Here is a 24,318-nt window from a genome sequence, read left to right as displayed (position 1 = left end):
TAAAATCAACTATATACTTAATTAATTTCATTTATTTCAAAATATTGAATCTTAATTGTATAACTAAATATATCTATTTCACAATCAACAAAATATAATTAACAAATAGTCATCTTAATCTCATATTTGGTAAAAGGACTACTTAATGTCTTTATTAAAATCTTATTTCAGTCATTACATCATCTAAGTTGCAAACAAAAGGTATCACAACTTCAGTGTTTACATTATATGGATGGCACAATGAACTCACGTTACACACCTTTGTACATACTGTACAACAATAAGTGCTCAAGATACATTTAAAGCAGACCAAAGCAATTTAATAAGTTGGTTAATTTCTTATAATGGCACTGTTATATTTGGTAAACAAATTTATGTACACCTGACTACATTATATACATTTTACTTAATACTAAATGTGCCAACTTTTATCTTAAAATATACACAGTAAAATAAGATACTACAGTCACTACAAATGATACACTTGCACCGTTCACACCCATGTTGGAGTACGTGTGAACTGTCAACGCATATGTTAAAGCACTAAGTCCTAAATCTGTAGACATCAGTGCACTCTCCCTATTAATGAGGTCAGCCAATTTCTCAGCTTCCAGAACACATACACTCAATTGTAAGTCAGTCGGATTGTCCAAAAGCGATTCGATGGTAACAAAGATTTCCATTTCTATGGTTAAATATCCTCTCAAAGCACATTCGGCTATTGTGACATGCCTTTCTAAAGCTTTGAGAATTTTATTCAGATTTATAGCAGTAGCAGAAATGTTTGTGCCATATAGAGCTCTGTCTATTTGTTTCTTAGAATACAGGATACGAAGAGCTCCTCCACATTTTGGACAGCAGGCACCTGGCGCTGTAAATCCAAGACACTTTGGATTCTTCAGTGGGAGGCAGGTAATCCTATCAATAGTACATTTGGGCTCCATAAAATCTGATATAGGACCGACCGCTAAGCAGGGTCCCATATAATCTACCGTCACATACTCCGCCCATGCAGCGCATTCCGATGTGTAAGTTATTCCATTTACGCCGCATACTACACTAGCCTGAAACATAAAATTATTCTATAAATTATTTTAGGCTTATTAATACGTGATACCTTCATACAAATACACTGTGTATGAAGTTTATTTTTAAAAATACATTTGTTTACCTTAGAACATCTATTAAGGCAGGGTCCCCAGTAGGCGAACTTGCTGCCGCTCATCACGAGATGACAGGGGTTGTCATGAGTTTTGCCGTCCATATCACAAACCGGTGTTGACGGCTGGGAGCTACAGTCTGTTATATTTACTGAAACAAAAATATTTCTCATAATTAGATTAAACAGGTCGAAATAATAATTTTTCAACAGTATTTTTAATTATATTCAATTAAAATAATCATAAACTGAAATTACCTAATGAGTGATGAATGTCATTATTTTCAAAGTTTTATACCTCGACCACTTTAAAGACAAATGTTATAAAATAGTCGGAAAGATAAACAAGTTGAAATAACAATGGACCAGCCGTTTTACTCGAAATATCTTCAAACGACTCTCTTAATGGTATTCAAACGACTTATTAAATTAACAAATATAAAATGAGTACACAAATCTAGAGGGACTCTATTATTAGTTTATAAAAGTTGTCTGCGTATACAAGATCCATATATTCCAGCCGCCAGCTTGCTTTGTGAGCTGTGTTCTGGTTAATGAAGTAATGTTACAGGATAGAGAGAGGTGAGAGAGATAGAGTTACAAGATAGAGCCATGGTTAGTTCTCTGGAATGGCAACGCAGGAGTGATGTTAGAGAAGTCATATAACAACGTAATCTCCATGATCCGTTTATTTAGAAGACGGTTTGTACTTACCAACAAGTGGACCGTTAGCTTATATTCTATTTTAAATAAAAAAAAAACAACATACCACAGACGTGCTGCGGACAGGAGGTCTGCAAGCGCGAGAGGCAAACGTTCCGAGCCGGCAGGCAGGCGTGGCGCCGCCCGCACGCGCCCGCGTCCGGGCCCGAGCACGGCGGCCGCGGCGCAAACTCGATCACCGCGTCTGTTGCGCCCGCACATCTGTTCATATTATCGAAACAATTATATACTTTTTGTCTTTATATTTTACTCTTGTGGCGAATTTACTTGCATCGCACGTAACACTGTTATGATGCGAACAAGAAACTAAAAGAGTTGTCATTCTGGACCGCATCTCTTTCTTGTATTATATAAAATTTGTAAACGCTTCTACAATATAAGTATGTACAAAGCCACAACCTGTTCCTGCTGCTTTATGCGAACACGTTCTGAAATATTAGCGATACAAACCATAGCCGCTAAACTTTTATATAACAGCAGTAGAAATCAGACATGTGTAACCAGCTTAATATTCTAGATTTTTATTCGGTTTGCAAAATATCAACGTCATAAAGGTCGTGGAAAGCACATAAGGATATACAGTTGTACCTAGCGAGGCACTGTTGGGGGAAGGAGCGGCCGGGCGCGTGCACAGCCAGGTGATGGGGCGGGCGGGCACATACCTGGCGAGGCACAGGTTAGGGAAGGTCCGGCCTGGCGCATGCACTGGCAGGTGATGGGGCGGGCAGCCGCACGGCAACCGCGGCCGCACCGCCCGAGTTCCGCCGCACGCTCGCCGCGCACACACGCGCTCACCCATCGTGCACACACATTGGTTGCACTCCATGTAGTATTTATCTCCTGATAATGATATAATACCCTGGTACAGTAATGCTAGTGACCTTGTTACAAAAATATCACCGAAAAGTCTACGCTACTTTATTAAACTTTCGTCGTTACTGATACCATAGACAAGTGAAATAATCCTATTATATGTACAGACTACTTGTACTCGTATGCACTAAAATTAAGAGAATACCGTTTTTAGAGTTTGAACTGATTTTAACTAGTCTAAAATAGGAATATAAAATATATATGATACCATGTGGGACTATCTTGTCATGTAGGCGACAGTTATCCAGAGAGAGACAGGGCAGAGGCTGGCAGTGGCGAAGTCCCTTTGTTGTGCAGCGGCACACCTTGAAGCAAGCCTTCTGTGCCCCACTCCCCTCTTCCCCCGTATTTCCTGACCCTACCATCGGCACCCGCACATGCGACCCTATCGGTACCACGGTACTTGTGCGATCACCTGACAACAGAAACCAAAACATATTAATATGAACATTTGAGTTCTTATAGGACCAACGGCTGTTCAACCACACTGAAAAAAGCAATCAGACAGACTAAAGTTGACTAATAATCGCTTTGGGTTGACGACAACCCAAAGCGATTAATAGCTAGATAATGGTATATCCAAACTGAGCCATTAAGCGCTTTAGGATACTTATGAAGGTTATTAGAGACCCTAGATGTAGCTGTTCATAAGGCACACGATCGTAAGAGATGAAGAGAAGTGGTAAAGAATAAGGGTCGGATGATGCGATCTTCAATTATGGGCAGCGCATGTGTATAGTAATTCCTTAATATATATAAAGTTTTGCGTTTACCTAGTCGGCAGCCAGGCTCGCAGGCGTACCGCTTGCAGTGGTCTCCGTGTATACAATTCCGATTGATGACGCACAGTTCGCTGGCCCCGCACACCTGCCCGCCGCATGGGGACGTCACAGCTTCTTGCGGCGACATTAGCGCTATTTCCGTACCTGTAACAATATATATTAAGCCACTCATTATTCCATCACAGCCAATTCTCGCGCATCGTCATGAAAACAACAATTTGAATCGTATTCCAAAGTCTTACAAAAATAAAACTGACCGTACTCCTGTACAAGGAACATTTAAAATTAAAAGTTTATATGTTTACATTATAAAGTTACATGTTACAGAGCCCTTAACCGATGTGGAATAGATCATGAGTACTCACCGGGCGCCGCGTAGTGCCGCAGCGGTACGCAGGGCGATCATGAGTACTCACCGGGCGCCGCGTAGTGCCGCAGCGGTACGCAGGGCGATCATGAGTACTCACCGGGCGCCGCGTAGTGCCGCAGCGGTACGCAGGGCGATCATGAGTACTCACCGGGCGCCGCGTAGTGCCGCAGCGGTACGCAGGGCGATCATGAGTACTCACCGGGCGCCGCGTAGTGCCGCAGCGGTACGCAGGGCGATCATGAGTACTCACCGGGCGCCGCGTAGTGCCGCAGCGGTACGCAGGGCGATCATGAGTACTCACCGGGCGCCGCGTAGTGCCGCAGCGGTACGCAGGGCGATCATGAGTACTCACCGGGCGCCGCGTAGTGCCGCAACGGTACGCAGGGCGCGGAGGGCGCGCGCGGCGCCAGGCGCGCACACAGGGCATGGGCCGACAGCTGCGCGGGCGCATGCCGCCACTCCACGCTGCCCGCCACCAGCCGCACGCAGTCCGCCATGCACACCCGGCTGCTCTGTCCCTGTCCACACCACACGTCCACTTTAACACCTCAATAGCTGCCTTTACAAGTAGGATCATGCGCGAATCTACTTTCACGCGTGAAATTATGTGTATGTAAATTTAAACACAGAGGTCGAGAAAGACACCGCGCTCTGCTAATTTGCGCATTTCTGCTCTCTTCAATCGCGTGTGCTTTAGCGCCTTTTTATAACAATTAAATATCATTGTATAATATTATTACAGGTACTACAGCGGTATATCCGTCAACAGCTCTACTAGGGCGACTTGCATTAAGAATTTTTTGGAGAAACAACTATCCACAATTTGTAAAACTCTTGGCTTATTTGTTTGGACACGAAAACTTTTTTTGTTTAAACAATAGTATATTTAAAAGGTTACCTTCGGCGTACAAGGCTTCACATTTAGTGCACAGGTGACAGTTTTCCACATATCTGTAGTGAGTTGTGATGAGTTCTTTTTCAAATGCAAGCGATATCCTGATACCGTCACTACGCTAAAATACACAAAATATTACATTTTTATGTTAACTCTATACAATTCTAAATTATTGTCATTGTCTTTAAATTTCAAAGGTAACTAACTTCTAAATTTCAAGACAACATCCAATAAGCTTTATTCCGGCAACTGGGATCTGAACTTAGCTACGGATAATTCACTAACTATTTAAAAATACTCACCCATTAGCTCTTTGTTCCGCTACTTCCAAATGTGAATTTAAATCAGCTACTGTTGAACAAAATCTAAAGAGGCTAGTGTGATGATTGTTCAAATGACTACAATACGTCAGACCCGAACAACCCAGAGAACATGGATACTCAACTAAAAATAAAACAGTTTTCGTTTATATTATCAATGATATTGAATAAAATGTATTGAAACAATAAGCAACGTTAAAAACAATGACTGCTACTATGAAAAATAAAGAAAATACTTACTCTCTTCCAAACATTCAGACAATTCGACCTCCAGAGGTTCCCCTAAACATTCAGAATCAAACTTTTTCCAATGCTCCCATCCAACATCAAAATTGAACGCGTTGAAACACAGGTTTCGGCAATGTATCGTTGTTGCCTAATGAGAAACAATAAGAAGTAGGTATATAGCATCATTTAAACTAAGTACTAGTAGGTACATACTTGCAACAGTAAAGAAGCATAACACCAACTCATAAGTAGTATAAAGTGTTGATTAAAACTATATACGAGAAGTATACACACAAATATCGTGCCTATAATTTACGTATCGTCAGATAAGACGTACCTTATATGGCGAACCTGTCAGGATTCGAACCAGGAATCTTCTAATACTAGCAATTGTGTGCTCATTTATTCCATCAAAATAAAGACAGCCATGCAAGCAGACTGTTTTCTTTCTTCATAGAAATTAAATGCCTAACAAGTTGAAAATCTATCTATCGTAAATATCGTATGTGGTATACTTGCTACGTACATAAATAATTTCACGGTCATCACTCATTATACGACACCAGTGGTACCACTCATGCGTTGCAATATCAGAGAATTAATATGGTATAGATTCACACCCTGTAATCCCACTGCCCTAACTCATCCTTCAACTTAAACACATTTCACAAAGCAAGTTGCTTAGCGGCCAAAATAAGTAAGACAAAGGTAAGGTAAAGGTAGACCACGTAGACGACTTCGACCAAGTAGTATTCCAGATTGTTTAATTTACCTTTCGGCAGCAATGTAGCTTATTTGCAGCATGTGGTAAAAGATCTTTGGTATCAGGTGGCGCGTCCTTCTGCAGGAAGCATTGCCACATATCTTTGTGTAAAGTTGGCATGCCGCAGCTTTGGAATAAGGCTTCGGTAATCTCGTTGATATCTCCGGTACGACTAAGTACATCCTCGCATGCAGTCTTACATTTCACATTGGATACACCTTTGCAGCATGGCAAATCTGAAATAATTAAGAACATAATATATCACTACATAACATTTATATATGTACGACAAATACTGTATACAGTATATTACTATAAAAAAATACTACAGCATCAGGACTAATAAAAATTAAGTGAATCATTATATATTATTCCAAACGGAACAAAAACTAGGTCTTGTAAACAAAGAATGACTTATCATACAGATCAAAAGTAAAATCAAATGTATTTTTGATTTCATTTTTATTTATTTTTATTTAAAATGGATAAAATATTTATCAAACCTATTGCGACATCAGAAACTAACTGTGAACCTACTTTGAATCATGTTTTGTATTAAGTATTAGTAAATATTATGAATGGGAAATTTACCCTAAACTACCTACATGTATAGGCACTTGTATTATAAAGTAAAATTAAACCATCTTTTAATGGATTATAATAAATTTGTACACCGGCCTGTCCTAACAGTATGTGCGAGTGGCGTAGCAGTGGAAGATGATAGGATGAGCAGAAAGTCAGAACAGTTAACCCCACATAGCCAAGTTACTAGAAATTAACATGGTACATTGAGAGCACTGAATCCCCCCCTCCATATAGATGAAACGAAAACATTAACAGAGATCTTACATTTTGAAGTATCAACTTGTACTGTAGAAACGGTCATGTTTTGAAGACAGCGCAGCAAGGCAGGCGAGCGCTCGCAGGCCTCCATCGCCCGCTCTCGGGCGCCCAGCTCCACGCGAGCCTGTCCAACACGCCACAACACCTTTTGACAGGCCTCGTAGCAACTGAGCGAGTCTGCTTGCGCTGTGAATTCAAATTGGCAAAAAATGTAAAAACATAATAGTTGAGTCTGACCGACTACCACGTTTCTCGCGTCATTCAGTCAGGTGAAAACTCTCTGGCAATGAAAACACCCAGAAATATTGGCACGATCAAGAGTTGCACCACATCGCCAACTGTTGGCTATACCTTTGAAAAGAAGTAATAATGAAAATAAATTTTACTTATTTTGTAATACTACTATACTTTATTAACTCTGTAACAGTTTGCTTTTAAACATAAGACTATTTCCTTATTCCATTCCTTCCTATAGACTATTTTCTTTTGACAAAATTGCAAATATGTTGGCAGCCACCCCATTCTTCCTAATTTGAATTTGAAAATGAATCTGTATTTGAACAAACATATACAAGCTCACTGGACAAGAATAACAGCTGAGTTTCTTTTCAGATCCTCTTAGCTCGAAAGCACTTCGAACTGATGGTAGATTTGACATATCATAAGAGTCTGTAATATACCTACATGAATAAAGAAATTTTTATATGATAAGGCCGTCTTATATATTTTCGGACATACCTGCTGTTTTTTCTTTTTGTATTTGTTCTCTGTGCGGAATGAAGAATTATTAATATTATACAATTAAACAAAACCTACAGCAGCACGACTGGGCCTGTTCCTGACTTTGTACACAATCAAACAGGGCGATCTCGTCCGACTGTCTGCACGCTGCCCGCAGAGGGCTCGCGTCTTTAGCGGTAGCACACGCGTGTCGACACGACGTCGAGTGCCCTATGACACAGCAACCGCGACCCCACCATCCCATGCCAGTCACTATTTCTGTTGGAAGAAAAACACAGAATCCTTTCTTTTTATGTAGTTTGAATAACAAAGACGGTGTGGTGGTAAGTGGTAACGATCGCCTATATTAAAGGAGCACTAAATATTTTTTTATATAATTATAATTGTAACGACAAACTAGCCGACGTGACGGCTCACCTGATGGTAAGTGGAACAACACTACGGATATCATGTTATCATGATACCAGTGATACGACTCAGGCATTACCTTTCCAGAGGACTAAGATATCATGCCTCCTATCCAGTAATTACACTGCCTAATCGCACCCTACGACCGAAACGAAGCTTACAAAGCAAGCTGCTTAAATAGGTGAGGTGAGACTGAGGTACGCACGATGATGACTTTTTACAGTCTGCCTCGGGGATCCTACTAATATTCTAAATATTTAAGCGCGTAAAAATAGAACTCTGCAGTGCTAATATTTACTAAACATGTATATGTATACATATAGGTATACTCATTATTACACTAGAAATTAAAATAACAAATCGATCTAAAAAAAATGTATAGAGACCATATCAAAAAACATACATCATAACAAATTTTAGAACAATTTTAAATTTGTCCCTTTGTAATTTTTAAAAATTTTTTTGTGTAGCCACAGTTTGTGTCTATTACATGTTCTTTGAATTTATGCTAATTTGTCCAACAATTTTTACATGAAAGTTTAACATTGCTCGAATTTATTATACTTTAATAAGTAATTATATAATTATAATTATAATAAATAAAACCATGATAATAATTAAAACAACTCTTATATTTATTATCATCTATAGGCATACATACCCTGAATCGTATGGTTCATGCATATCCAAAACTCGATCTGTAAAAAAACAAACAGGTATTAAACTCTATAAATCAAACATCTTTTGATATCCAAATCTCCATGTACATTCATTACCATATTGTTCTCAGGTAACCCAATATTACTGTAAATTCGTTTTTGTTGTGTGTAATTCAAGAGCGGGCCCAATTACAATACAATGCCAATAGGCGGTTTATTGACGAGCCGAATAAAGATGATTCAAGTACATCAATTCTATAGGACGCCAACAAACATGGTGACCGCGTGAATAGACGATATCATTTTACTGCCGCTCTTTATTCATAAATACATTATTATAGCGAAAGGAATTAACTTAAGTATAAACTTGAAATAACATATGACTAATATTAATTATATTAGACATTAGAAATGACCAGAATTATAGTTATTTTTAAACTTTCATGTTTAATATACATTATTTATATTATTAACCGGGTCTTACCACGAATAATGTTATTAGAGGTAAATACACATAGTATAGAGAGGTAAATAAATACCTTTGTTTACCATAAAATTATTCGTGTTAAGACACGATTAACAATATAAATGACCAGAAATATGCCAAAATTACACGACGCATAATGAGGCATGGCCTGCCGCCATTTTATCTTATTTTATTTATTGGCTTCGCCATGTAAGATTATAATTTAGATTTGTTTTCTTGTCTGTATTACCTATTATTAGTTTAGGCGATATTACACTATCACATATATAGAGACCATATATATATACCTACTTAAATAACTGTCTGTAAAAGACAGACAAAGATATTTAGAATTTTTAATTAATCATAACATAATAATATTCAAATCAACTAGTAATTAATAATAATATGGATTTTGTTATTGTTATACCTATATTCAACTAGAAGGAAATAACATTATATAAATGCTCAATTTACACCTATAATTAAAATTTAGTTATAATGTAATTTACTTGACATAAATGATATAAAATTATTTTCCAGTTTACTTGGAACTTAATAAACTTGAAGTTCCGTGCTATTGTCATAGAATTTACTTTTTTATAATATATGAAAAATCTTTAAAACTATCCACCGTCCTAGGCCTGTGGACTTGTCTTAGGCTCTTACTGTACTAAAAACCACACAAAGTACTTCCGAGCCGCCATTGTCGGAGTCACGGAGTCGCTTTAGCATTCTACCACTACTCCTACGGTGTATGTTTTAAAAGGCTTGCCTCGGTTAGGGTAACTGCTTCAACCTACTCATTCAAGGAGGAGCGTAGGTACATGTGCACGCCATACAAGATTTACCTAGCTCAGTTACCAGTCTTTCAATCAAATTTAATTATGGCACTGAACCTAATTCTTTATTCCGCTGTGTCTTATAAAAGAGTTAATATACATATTATTGTCTCGATCCTCATAACTCATGACTATGTACAAAAAATTCAAGGAAATACCAGAATATCACCCTTACCATATTTCTTAGTGCAACGAAATACGGTTTTAAACTAATTTAATTACATCTAAGAATTAATTTGAAGTTGTCGTGCCCATTACTGGGTATGCACCCTTCAACATCATATTAACAACGTCGATATTAAAATATTTTACAGTATGCATAATACATCCAAAAAAATAGCCAGAAATTATATTTCAGTCGCATTATAATTGAAGTTTTAGCACGCGTCAGTTTAAAATAAATTATGAATTTATTATGGATAAAGTGTATTGATACTTACTTTTATTTATAACTAACATGTATAAATAGTGTAATAAATTACATTCTTTATATATTATTTGTACTTACAGATTGTGGAGCACAAAACTTATATATGTGTTGAATCCTCTCTTCCCGCATGGTAGAATCTGATGAAATCTCCACAAGAGACATCTGAAACAACAAACATTATACTTAATAGATAATGGGAACGCTTACATATGTATTAATGAGAATATGAGACAAGTATTAATGTTATACCAGATGTATACTCTAATAATCATCATAGTATTTATGTACAATTGCTATGATAGTATTCCATCAAACTTTCAATTTCAGTTTCAACTTCGTGTTTATTGATAATGCTAATTTTCACATAAATTGTAATGGAATTATATTGTAAACTGAATTAATGTTCATGAGTAGTAGTAGAAGGACAAGAGTCAGTGGGTAACAGACCTTCGTTATTGAACAAAAGATAAATAAATCAGTTTCTAATTTCCGCGATGATAATAGTATTATACTAGAGAAACTTTATACTTATAATAGTCGATTATAAACCTTAAAAAATAATGGGGAAGAGAAATGTTCTTTTTCATATTGTGACACATCATTAATGATATCATCGTCTTAAATGTTGGTAATCGACTTCAATCGTTATCAAACTCAACTTCATCATCGCAGTTATAGTCCCTAATTAAGGATCAATATATAAATGATCAACAGATTTTCACATGAAAATATGAAGAAATCGTTTCCGGTAGTCTGTACCTACATAAGTGAGTATTTCAAGATTTTTATAATTCTCAGCTGTCTTTCGGTTGAACACAAGCACAAAGAATCAATCATATGTACTAATATTATGAACTATATATACTAACACTTAGGTGTAGTGATAAACAATGTTTGCTAAGTATAAAATCCTTAACATCTAAAAACTAGTATTTCAAAATACAAGGTACATAAATCTTCAATGTTAAAATATATACAACATAATAAGGCGTGGCAGTAAAATATCTATAAACACTCTTTGACACTGTTAAAGTTCAAATAGACCGCAAAATATAACGAGTTTTAGATAAAAACACGAGTTTTATAAGATGTAGATAATAAAACTAACGCAATGAGTAACATATGGATGAAAATAAACACATGTTAGATCGTTATGGGGGCGCATTAGACTCGGTTAATGAAATTAATTGCCAAACGGACACATCCGAGTAACGTGGCCCTTTTATATATCCCATTACACTAACACCAGTTTGTTTTTACGTTTTATTGACGATTTCATTAATTAGTACATGTGTTACATTACGTTCTGTGGTGCTGATGGCTACAACGACAACTGCAGTTATTTCCCAGAAATTATTTGACTTTTAGATTAAAACAGTTTATATGAGCCTAAAATGGAAACACTTCATTGGCTTGTATGCAAATTGTTTTTAAATGTACAACATACACATTATTTTAATTTGCTTGTGTAAATTGTTTAATTTGTTTGTTGCATAAATTGTCTACTCTAGACTTATATACTACTAGCTGCACCCGCGACTTCGTCCGCGTGGAATTAAACTTTATTTTTCTAAAATAAAAGTAGTCTAAGTTACTCCTTATTACATCAGCTACCTACCAATAAAAGTCACGTCAAAATCGATCAAGCCATTTCAGAGCTTAGCCGGAACAAACAGTCAGACAGACAGACAAAAATAAATATATATTGATATTCATATGCATGTAGTAAAAAGCGGTTATTTCAATATTACATACAGATACTCCAATTTTATTTGGGTATATGTATAGATAACATAGTTCAATTTATTATTATCTGTAATTGGCGTTTTAATCGAATTAATTCTATATAAAATGTAAAACTATATGAAATGTAATGGCATTCAAAATAAATAAAAATAAAATATAAATGAAAATTCAAATAGTAAAAAGTAAGTCTGTATATTTGAATGTTTCAAATCAGAAAAATTAGCATTATTTTATTTATTTATTTAATAATGTTATCTTGTATTATCATCCTTTCAAAATTACTTACTTAAAGAGTTGTACATACAAGTAACACATATAATTTATTGAATATGCTTTTTATTCCCTGTTAGTTGTTAATTGTAAATAAATAGTATTGAAATAACTATTATGTACCGTACGTAGGTAATATGAACACTTGCATTTTTGTTAGGTATATATTGTTTTATCATACTATTTGTTACATATAAGTTGCTGAGGTTATCTGAGAGCCGCGCTGCGCAGTTGATCTCACCATCATCACCCGCCGCGCGCTGCTTATGCATGTTATGTTATTGCAACATATACATAATTGAATAAAGAGTAAACAAATTAATTTAAAAATTTATCAATTTAACACTTACTAAATAGGAATCGTAACTCATTTATCTGAATCTCACATTTTTTAGTGGAATGGTGTACCCGCTTGCGCTAACGATTTATGCTGTCAGTAAGGTAGATAGCATAAACATAAGATCCGGTCAGTTAGCCCTTCCTGACAAATTCAGAAAGACATTTATCATGTTGGTTTCCAGAGTAAATCGCACCAAGCAGACATGATACATTGCTATCAATCACACATTTAACCCTCACATTTAACTACATATAACTCCCTTTTTTGTAGAAAGAAAGAAAGAATGAAAAATATTTTATTCAGTGCAATGTAAAAAATACAATATAAACAACAAACGAAAAAAAAGAGCAAATAAAATGTAGCAATATTAATTTGAGTTTTTCAAAGTTTTTCAAAAATCTTAGACCAAAAGAATACAGACTATATATTTTGGTCGGTTTGGACCTCTGAAGTTTTCTTCTAAGCAACCGATTTTATCACTGTTGATAGTGAAATCATTTAAAGAATTGTTTCGAGAAAGTTTTAGTGTTAATTGTTGCACGACCTTCGTGAGATACACCATATACTCTTGCTTACTTAATACTTCCTTTTATAGATACTCTACGACGCATGCCATCGTCGGCGTCCCTCTATTCTCCGTCACAATGACAACAATTTAATTACTTCGTGAAAGTTTCAAAACTCACATCATGTGTCAACAGATCGTAAATTATGAGATAAGAAAAACAATCATGTAGTCGCCTAGTCAGTACGATAAGTTGACTGTGTTCCGCTACGCAGTTAACCTTTAAATAATATTAGATAACAGGGTTGAAATAGATCTCTCGACACGTACTACAAGTTCCACAAAAAATAAAACTAATTATCAATTGTAACAAAACCCTGGTGGAAAAATATATAATATGCTGGTGGAAGTGGGACAATATTATAATAAAATTCAGTCGAAATTATCGCATGAAAATATTAATTTGTTGACTTTTATAAAAGTGCATTATATTAAATTAATAATATATTTATTTTCTCCACAAAAACATTAGTTATATATACACTATTTAATTTAAATTAATTAATATATAATCCGAATACGTAGTTACATATTTAGTACAAGGGTATTAAAGTTTAATAAAATCATATGTTTGTGTCTCGGTCGAGTATATATGTAATTATTCAAACTAGAAATATGGTCATGTAATTCGAATATCACCTACTCTTCTTGAAAATATAAATAAAATATAATAATAATAATAAATATAAAATGAAATTATTTGTTTTACAAATAATACTATTTACCATGTAGTTATGGAGAAAATTTAGAAACAAATCTTGTGAATAAAATGTTTGTATATATGTGGCAACATGTGCTATCTTCACACCCTATGGCATATAATAAGGAAGAATATAAATAAATGAAATAAATTATAAAAACATCGAATTAATTATTTAAGATTTAAGTGAACATTTCATATACAAAGTAACTCTCGATTATGTGCAAAAATATTCGCAGAATAAGCATAATATTTCAAAAGTCATTCAATATGTTCGCATATTTGTCATCGATTAACCCGAGTTCGTTCGCGCCCTCAGACTCGGGCAGAATTGCGGACGAACAATGATCATTGTATACAAATCAGTCGTTTAAATAAGTCTAAGCGCCCACACTATTAGTAATTTCGCTTTATTGTTCAGTCATTAACTAGTGAAATTACATTGTCAGGCTTGTGACTTACAAGATTGCGAATATGACGAGTATAATACCAGAGTTCGGGTTCATTCATACCGTAATGACCCTATGATATTGCATTATATATCATTAGATACATAGTATAAAATAAAGTCGCTGACGCTGTCTGTTCTTATGTAAGCTTAAATCTATAAAACTAAGCAACGGAAATTGAAGCGGTTTTTTTTAATAGATAGAGTGATTCAAGAGGAATGTTTATATGTACATATAATACATGTACACCGGTGCGAAGCCGGGATGGGCAGCTAATTAAATATAATTAATAAACTTTATGGGCTATGTTAATGTTATAATGAGGGATCACAAATTTTATATAGGTATTAAGTAAGTATTGTAAGTGTATCCGTTAGCCTAAGGTTGCCTACATGTTGCTTTCATCAGCAGGCCACCTTGTTAGAAGATAAGATTAGTAATAAGATATGATTGGACTGGCATTATCATATTATGTTAAAATTTCCTAAATAAAACTTAGAATAAAAAGGCAGCCTTGTTGAATTTATACACATATCTTTAGTTTACTAATTAATTGTACCTATCATACTATGTAGTATGCTATATATCTATGTAAGTATATTGGGGGTAATTAAACTACTATTAAAAGGTTAGCGAATTACTACAAATATTTTTGAAATAGTTTCTTAATTTAAAGATACCTTATTGTATTGTATATTATTCTAGTTTGAAACAAAATATAAACTAATAGTTGTTAGGAATAAATATTATAGATATTTATACCTAACAATCACTATTATAGAATAGAATAACTATTATACTATGGTATTCCATAGTAAAACTATAATATTTATTCTATATTTATTCCTCACAACTAACAATCAGACTGTATAAAAATCACTGTTTAGGTCAGTGGTGATAATTAGATAACTATTCTTCTTATATCCCGCATCTAGATGCGGGCCTGGAGCACGTATCTAGAAGGTCGAAAATAGATTATTATGTAATAATAATAAAAGTTATCTATTCAAAATTTTGCAAGATTCCTTTTTGTCACTGGTAATATATATTATACACAAAAATTTTTCAAAGATTTAAGTTCGCTTAGAGCAAGAATGAAAAATAAAAAAAAATCACTGGCACATGTGTATAGTACCAGAAATCTGTGGATATGAATATAAAAATTATTATGTGATGAGTCATAGTAAGCATGCGAGTACTCAATAATTTGTATTTTCATATTTGTTGGTAAAATAATATAATTTTAATACTTATAGGATCTGATAGAAAGTGATACGAATCCTAATAATAATATTTGTGGTATTGTGTGTATTTTCTTTGTGTTTTCAAAGAAGATTTAACATATAAACATTGGTAAAAATGCATCTGAAATATAGCTCACTAGCTACTCGCATCGGCTTCGCACTGGTGTACCTGTATTATACATATAAACCTTCCTCTTTAATCACTCTATTTATTAAATAAAACCGCTTTAAAATCCGTTGCGTAGTTTTAAAGATTTACGCATACATAGGGACAAACAGATAGCGACAGCGACTTTGTTTTATACCATGTAATGATATATAACTAATAACATAATTTGGTGATTGTACCCATATAAATTGTAAATCAACACAAGAGTTATTGCCAATTTATAATAACATTATTTAGATAAAATGCTACACAATTAGATAGAGAGATTGCTATATGCATAATATTTTACACTCTGATTTTACAGCAATTATAATTACATATTAATAATAATAAATAAATTAGACACTAATAATTCTAAGTCATACCTACCGAAATAAGCGCAGTATATTTTTATATGCAACCAATGCTTTGCTATTCAAAAACATCGCTTATTATTCAATCCGCGGCGGTAGTTCGTAATGGCAACAGAATAAAAATTGTAAGTCTGTATATCACAGGTAGGGTTGGCAACTGTCTTAATTGAAAAAAGGATATTATTTCAGTCCTGTTTCGCTATAACATTTAAAATATTTTATTTCTCAAGACTAACTAAAGTACTATTACAGTTACTACGCAGTATGTAGCACCTACTACTAATTGGAGAAACATAGAAGCGAAAATGCAAGTTCAATAATCTTAAAAGAATAGATCTTTCTAGTATTCTATTTATTTTTTTGCCTGTATCTTTAATTAGAAAAACAATACAGTAATATATCTTGCATAACAGACTATTTAAATATAGAGATACAAACGCATATATAAAAATTAAAAGCATGTTTTAGTTGCGAAGGACACTATTACAGTAAATTAATCAATTATATAATTGGATAATAATGAACTTATTCATCATTTCATATTATTAATCAATCAAAATAATGTGTAATCACAGGTCGCGGCGACAAGAATCCGGTATATGGTGGTCTCATGGTGTATTAGTATGGGGACAATCCAATGCGGTTGACATCATACGCTTGATATGACGCCACGAAAGTTAACACGTCCTGCGTGAAACGTGTATGGCATTAAACGAACTTCACAAAGGGATATTTCCTGATAATACAATACAAATAGGTACCAAGCTATCTTGATGTTGATATATTAAGATTAATATTGTTATTGATATGCTACGTAAACTTATTATGTCGTGGCCATTCTTTTAAAATAACGTCTATGAACTTATAATTAAATTAACATACAAAAAGGACTTGGTAATTTATTATTTAAATATTTCGAATTCTGGTTATAAAATATATATTTTTCATGTTCTGTCTGTGTCATGGCACTCATGGCATTCGAAAAAAAACTGTAGGGAAATTTATAACTTTATAAAATTTTAAATATGAAATTTGGAAGTTGAGGCCAGATGAATGATGATGATTATGTATACCAATTTAATAATATAATATAGGTACATTTTCTATGTCAATATGTTTTCCATAGAGCAGAGGTCGAAGAACTCCAGCAATGACAGTGTAGCAGTGACAAATGGCTCGATTCGCGCAAGAAGCACAAAGACAATGAATCTATTAGGATTCGGCGCGCACTCGACACAACCATTTTGCATATAGGTACTGCAATAAAATTTTAGTGCTCTTCGGTGCATTTCATCTATTTTATGGTGGATTATATGGCCATAACTGCATATAATATTGTTAAACTATATTCATAAGTAGAAGATACGATATGTTAGACAGTTATAGATTTTGCAGTTTTTCTCAAAATTACAAAAGGGTGAATACTTTAAACTTTCTATGCTTTTTCTCAAATATTATCTCATAGATTTACATACGTATACAAAATTAATGGTTGTCTTTGTTTTTTATATTTCGTTAATTCGATTAATAAGTAGGTTTTTAATAAAAATAAATAAATCTGTAAAATAAATAAATATCTTATTCATAATATATTTATTTATTTACAGACTTATTAAATATAAATTAATAGAAAAATATTTTTTTCACAATACTAGAGGGCTTTGGACCATGCATCACATTGGACTTTATACGTAAACTTATATACATCCATATATATGATATATAGTCTAGTTGTGACTTGCGATAATAATTATTCTCGGTATATATTGCAGTGAAAACCGGACTTATAGGCAACCATCTCAGAACCATAAATAAAAAATAGTGCGTTAATTGCTCGTTGTATTAACATAATTAAATAAAGTATCGGCATCACCTGGGCAGAACGAAACACAGCCCATAATAAAGTACTCAAGTAGCAAATCTCAAATTAAATCACAAATGCGTCAACAATAAAACCATGAACGAGTGCATGCCGTCGCCCTAAATAGTTTAGCCACTACCCGCCTGTAATTATTCCTACAGGGAAGCCGACCGTGGCAGCTCATATCGTGACGTGAATCAAGATACTTCCAGGGCTCGCAGACTACTGAAATTGTGACCATTTATATATACCACAGATAAGATAATATTACATAATATATACATATTAACTGACCCGGCAAACGTTGTTTTGACATATAAATTAAAGTACCAATATCGCTATTAGAATGCAAGAGTTTATGGCGGAAGGATGAAAATATAGGGCTGTATGTATTTTTAATGCCAAATTATAAAATAATATTTATATATATATTTTGTGTTAGGGGTATAAAAGATTGTTGACGTCCTATTCTCAGACCTACTGGATATACACAAAACTTCATAAATATCGGTCCAACCGTTTCTGAGGACTTCTGTTATAAACACAAAGATATTTTTATATAGTACATATTAGATGTAGTTAAAACAGTAAAGTAACTAGTAATAACTGGAAACTGTCACCTAATTAATATTATTGAAAGAGAGGGAACTTATTTTGTTAATAGAGCAGTAAACTCTAGGACAACTGCACTGATTTGATTTTGATTTGATATTCATCGCTATTTAAAAAATATTTATTAAACTTATAATTATGAGCACTCGTGCGAAGTTAGGGCGGGCCATTGGTTTAGACTGGGAGAATTAAATTAAATTTCGTAATAGCAGACACGCATGCTCTCAATACATACATATATATATATATATAGTTATCTCGCTAACTGTATATACAGTTAGCGAGATTTTACTGCACCTAGTAAAGGAATCCTCAAGTGTTAATCAGCTTACGGATGTAGCTACTTACTTTCATGGATAATAACTAAATAATTTCATACAAACCAAACAAACAAGAAAAAAATCGATGGAAGGTCGATGCTGGAACCTAAGATTTGTTTACATAATGCAAACTACTTTTATGTGGATAAAAGTCCATCCTCTAACATGACTATTTTGTATTTTGTCATTTTCTATCCTTTATAATCATAATGCATTTTAAACTATACATATAATGTAGTGTTTGTGGACTCTGTTTAGTTATAGTTAAGGTATCTAGTATCTTATAATGCAAATTAAGTTAATCTAAAGATACAGTAATGTCAATCAAGTAACGTCAAGTGCTAAAGTAAAGCAAAAAAAAGAGATCCTTTACGTGTACCTAAATACCCTCTTATGTAATCTATATTAGTTGATTAATATACTCGCCATTCATGAAATATTATAGTATTATATTAATTCAACATGTCAAAGTCCAACATTTGTCAACCCTAATGTCACTATATAGAGTGGCTCCGAAATAACGCGAACAAACTAAACCTAACCAAAGAACAGAATCAAATCACCGCCTCCATTAATTTACCGCTTTGATGTTTTGTAAATTTGTCTGGACGCTGTTCCACATTAATGATTTACTGATACGGTAAAGATATAATGAAACAATGCCAACTATTTTTTTTAAGTTTCGGTAGTAGCACACCCAGGTCACGGAAGAAATAAATTACGGAAACCTTTGCCTTCACTAAGTTAAATTATATCCCCATATAGATCCAATGTATGAAATTGCAAACTCTCTTGCAATAAGACAAGCAAATATTGATGTTATTGATCTCAATTTTTCTCAGCAATTACAAACCATACGGCGCTGATATTTATGCATTTAGTTTTCCACATCTTTCACTTTATTTTAAACGTTAGATACGTACCTTTTGAAATGTACTCTACTATAAATCGAAGACTTATGTGGTTTATATTGGCACATAAATGTTTTAACGTTAAATATTCGAAATCAGCTGTTTGTTTTGTGTCTGTTTATAGTCAACCACTAATCGACAACTCTCCCGTCTACACAGATGCACAATTTTTATGAGTTTATTTGTACATGGAGAGTAATCTCTGGAATCTACATAAGAAACATTTAAAAAATTCTCTCACTATTAAAAACCACATCACGTTGCGTGTTTATTTTCAAAATATACAATAGTTAGATAGGTTCTGATTAATTATATAACTGTTCATTTCATTACGTTACGTAATATTTACATATAATAAAAACTGCAGTGTTTTATTTATAGAGAGCACATTGTCATTATACAGCGCTGAAACGCATGTCTTTTCACTAAACTCATGTCAGTGAAAAAATAAAGTTTGGTCAGAGTGTTTGAAACGTCACTATGTCGGTGACAGGCGTCTTGATTAACGAGCTGAAGATATTCCCTCCCCTTCCCCTCGCGACCCCCTCGGCTGTCCTGCCGGTGGCACTTCACACAGAATAATGAGCTTCGTGGAAACGATAACGATTGCCTACAACAAAGTGACTCGACTCTTCGACTCTACGCCGCGCCGCGCACCGCCCAGTATTTTCCTACTGCACATTATATTTACTGTAGACTTTACACACACTCGTAAATCTATTTTATAGTTTATATCAAATAAAGTAATCTTCAAAGTAGAGTGTCAGTCAGTGTACAAATTATGAACTAAAGAGTGAGTGATAACATGCTTTTACTAACTTTAATATTTATTACTAGCGGTAAGGCCGCCGTTTTTAAAATGATTCTTGTAAAGTGCACTTTTTGTTTTTTTCACATGCCATAATAAATAACAACAAAAATAATATAGTTATATTATTATTATTAATCAAAACTATAAAAAAATAACAAGATATATGTAAATATACCTAGGTATTCTTATTAACATTGTACATGTGACAAAAGGCACATAATTCACATAAAAACGATTGAACAAAATATATATATGAATACGTATCCTCGTAAATCATCACCACCTAAAATCATCATGTAGATACTCGAACATAGAAAAAATCCTCTTAACAAAATAATTAAAAATCTTCTCCTTTTAAAAAATCGATTACGGCAAAAGATTCTGAGTAAGATTTGGCTTTGGATAAAAGTATAATTACTCCAGTAACTCTATTAATATGACGATCTATAGAAATTCCACAAAGAATGGGTGTTATTTTTTTTTAATGGTAATCAGTAGATAAGTTAATAGTAATTTTAAAACTTGTAAGTATTTAATACTATTATAATGGACTTCTGTCCGAAGATCCAGAATGTCATGGACGTGGGAGGGACGGCCCGTTGGACATGAAAGGGTTTCAGATGTGTCTATTTTCACCCGCTTTGAAGCGACTCGCGCGCATTAGTTTGTTTGTTTTCGCAACTTTCAATTTAAAGGGAATGTAACATGGTCGTCACCGGTACTGATATTACCCTATTAAATTGTAACTAAAATATGTTACATTTATAAATGTCACTACCCTTACTTATGCTTTATTTGTAGCTATATATTGTACTTAACCTCTATATTCATTCAATCAATAAAAGGTGGACACTAAACTAGAAGTAAAATCCTATGCAAATTCATTGTAACAAAGGCATTTGTTGTTTCTTTTTTTTGATAACTTCTTTATTTGGAAGTATTGTTATGTTGCATATACAAAATATTATGAAGTTCTTAATAAAAATATAAACATATATAGAGTATAAACCTATGCAGCCACATCATTGTACCACAATTTCAAATGAAAATAATACATTCAAAGTAAGTGAAAAAACAGTAGCTAAAATTTCATTATTGCACATTTAATGTTATTAGCAAGGAGATGGTTTAATTTATATTACCTCCCTGAATATACTAAGTCATAATTTAGGAAGTATATTCAATTATAATTTCTTTATTACATAGTATATTATAATGAGCAATTAAATATCACTAAACCTATATTAGTATGCTGAGGTAAACTATGTAACTAACTATACTTATACCACTGTATAAGTATAGTTAGTTATAATACATTACATACATACCATACTTATAATACATTACATTATATATCGTATAAACGTATATAAAAACGTATAACTACGTGCATTATAAGTTAAAATAAATATCTATTATTTTTATACTATGGTGCATTACATACCTACTACAAGTGACGATCCACTCCAAAGGACGGAATCTAAAATACAATAGGCACCTATAAATCTTTAACATGCGTCAGATAGGCAGGTATTCGGGTAAATGGCACTAATGTTCTGCTACGTGATTAGAAACCAAAACAATTCAGCGTCCACGAATTACTTGATTCTTCAGCGTAACTCGTGTTATTATTCGATTATTACAATCGAAGTTAGTCATGTTTGTGTTGAATTCATGCTTATTAGAATAGTCTTCAGATCTGTATATCCATGAAGAGGTTTGTTTGTATTGAAGAACACTTTGGTCCTATTGTTAATCTCTACATGATCTCTCTTGGAAACCTACCAGAGCGATTACTATATGAAATTGGAATGAAAATGTATGGGAGCAAGCCAACACGGCCCAGCTGATGGTAAGTGGTAACCGTTATCTATATATGCACCACACGGTCCTTAAATTATCATATGGCGCCTGTGATGAGGTATATCACGCCATTTATTCTATAATTTCGTTTCCAAATCTCACCCTATAAAAAAGCAAGTTACATGGTGCTGATATAGGTAACTTGTAACTGAGATCAACAGAGTAGTAGGTAAGACTTACGCAACCGACTTTTTACAAAGTTTAGCTGGGTGAAGAAATTCCTGTATTTCCACGATTATTTAGTTAACCCGACCTCGTCCTCATACTGTGATCTTAAACTGGTCCCCCACAGTATAAGATTAGCACAAATGAGTTGGCTCTATCATAACCAAACATAAAAACAAAAATAATTAGGTACATCCATTTACCTTTGATAATCAAAGATTACACAAGTAATGTTTCTATTATTTTATACAAAGTTAAAAAATATATAGCAAAATTTTATCTGCTTAGCTTTAAATAATTCTAAGAATCAACAATTATGCTTATCACACTTATAGTAGATAAAAACGGAAGCCACTGAGGGTTCTAATATACATTTAGGTAAAGTATATTTTAGTACAGCTGCGAAAATCTGGACCAGTCGCCGAGAGCACACAGACATCAAACGCGCCGCGCTGTCTTTGAACTAGCCGTCTATCGCCACAAAAATAAATCCAATGCGTACTTATAATTATAATTTTTTTAGAATAAATATATTACGCAATGACGCAATGTGTGAAGATATTCTGGATTGTTTCAAAATACATATTGCTATATTTAACATTAAAACTTTATTTTATAATATTTAGGAATGAATTAACTTTGAGATTATTATTATATATAACATATATATATATATATACGTTATATAACATACTTGCTTATAATTAAAGTTTAGGTGTCGGTTTTATTATGATTCAACACACAATCACTTGTGGTAAAAATTGCACTGTTTATTTATTTTATTTGCATAATTACAATTCTTGTGCGCATTTATAACTTCTACTTATAAAGGCACATTTCACTACTTTTATTATTAAGTTCTAGAGAAACAAAATTTTTAGATATTTCTGTAATTGACAACAAATAAAGACATCTAAGTGTTTGTCCCTTTGTCATCACTGTCTCTACATATATCAAAATTTATGTTGAATGAATGTTGAATGAATGAATGAATGTTTATTTATTTACAAAATACTGGTAATTGCATATAGCAGCTCTTACACAACAATTAATAAGGTGTTCAGCAATATATATCATTCAAGGTGTGTAAATTATTTAAAATCATAAAATTATTTAAACTACTACCAATATAAATTATTTTAAAATTATAATTTAATTAGATTAATAGATAAATATATTAAATTCTCATAAATTACAGTTAGATATAAGATCTTCTACAAAATAAAAACAATTATTAATTAAATATTTAAACAATTTCGCTTTAAATTGAGCGTATGGTAATATTTTTACACTATCAGACAATTTATTGCACAATTTAATGGCCATGCAATAACAATTTCTTCGAAACATGTTTAGTCTCTGTGTCGATATTAGCAATTTATTTTGTATTCTTAGTCTTCGATTTATACGTATTGGATAAAATTATTTTTGTTATTT

The 24,318-nt window shown here is 33.4% G+C and overlaps 1 protein-coding gene across 1 annotated transcript in view; it reads right to left on the bottom strand.

The window, feature by feature from the left end:
* Positions 1 to 35: 35 nt before the first annotated feature.
* The window catches only part of LOC131843946 (reversion-inducing cysteine-rich protein with Kazal motifs), a 34,376-nt gene continuing 10,093 nt past the window's right edge, over positions 36 to 24,318 (bottom strand). The window contains exons 4-18 of the mRNA XM_059192732.1: positions 10,581 to 10,664; positions 8,767 to 8,803; positions 7,773 to 7,955; positions 6,963 to 7,142; positions 6,123 to 6,349; positions 5,363 to 5,498; positions 5,105 to 5,246; positions 4,806 to 4,920; positions 4,260 to 4,425; positions 3,529 to 3,681; positions 2,964 to 3,170; positions 2,545 to 2,722; positions 1,929 to 2,083; positions 1,172 to 1,311; positions 36 to 1,064 (exon numbers count right to left, since the gene is read on the bottom strand). Of these exons, the coding sequence (XP_059048715.1) occupies positions 429 to 1,064; positions 1,172 to 1,311; positions 1,929 to 2,083; positions 2,545 to 2,722; positions 2,964 to 3,170; positions 3,529 to 3,681; positions 4,260 to 4,425; positions 4,806 to 4,920; positions 5,105 to 5,246; positions 5,363 to 5,498; positions 6,123 to 6,349; positions 6,963 to 7,142; positions 7,773 to 7,955; positions 8,767 to 8,803; positions 10,581 to 10,664 (2,739 nt within the window). The 3' untranslated portion in view covers positions 36 to 428. The remainder of the gene's footprint in view (positions 1,065 to 1,171; positions 1,312 to 1,928; positions 2,084 to 2,544; positions 2,723 to 2,963; positions 3,171 to 3,528; positions 3,682 to 4,259; positions 4,426 to 4,805; positions 4,921 to 5,104; positions 5,247 to 5,362; positions 5,499 to 6,122; positions 6,350 to 6,962; positions 7,143 to 7,772; positions 7,956 to 8,766; positions 8,804 to 10,580; positions 10,665 to 24,318) is intronic.

This window comes from Achroia grisella, unplaced genomic scaffold (assembly GCF_030625045.1).
Source record: "Achroia grisella isolate CSIRO2021 unplaced genomic scaffold, CSIRO_AGI_Agris_v1 utg359, whole genome shotgun sequence".
NCBI lineage: Eukaryota > Metazoa > Arthropoda > Insecta > Lepidoptera > Pyralidae > Achroia > Achroia grisella.
This window is presented reverse-complemented; position numbering and strand designations above follow the sequence as displayed.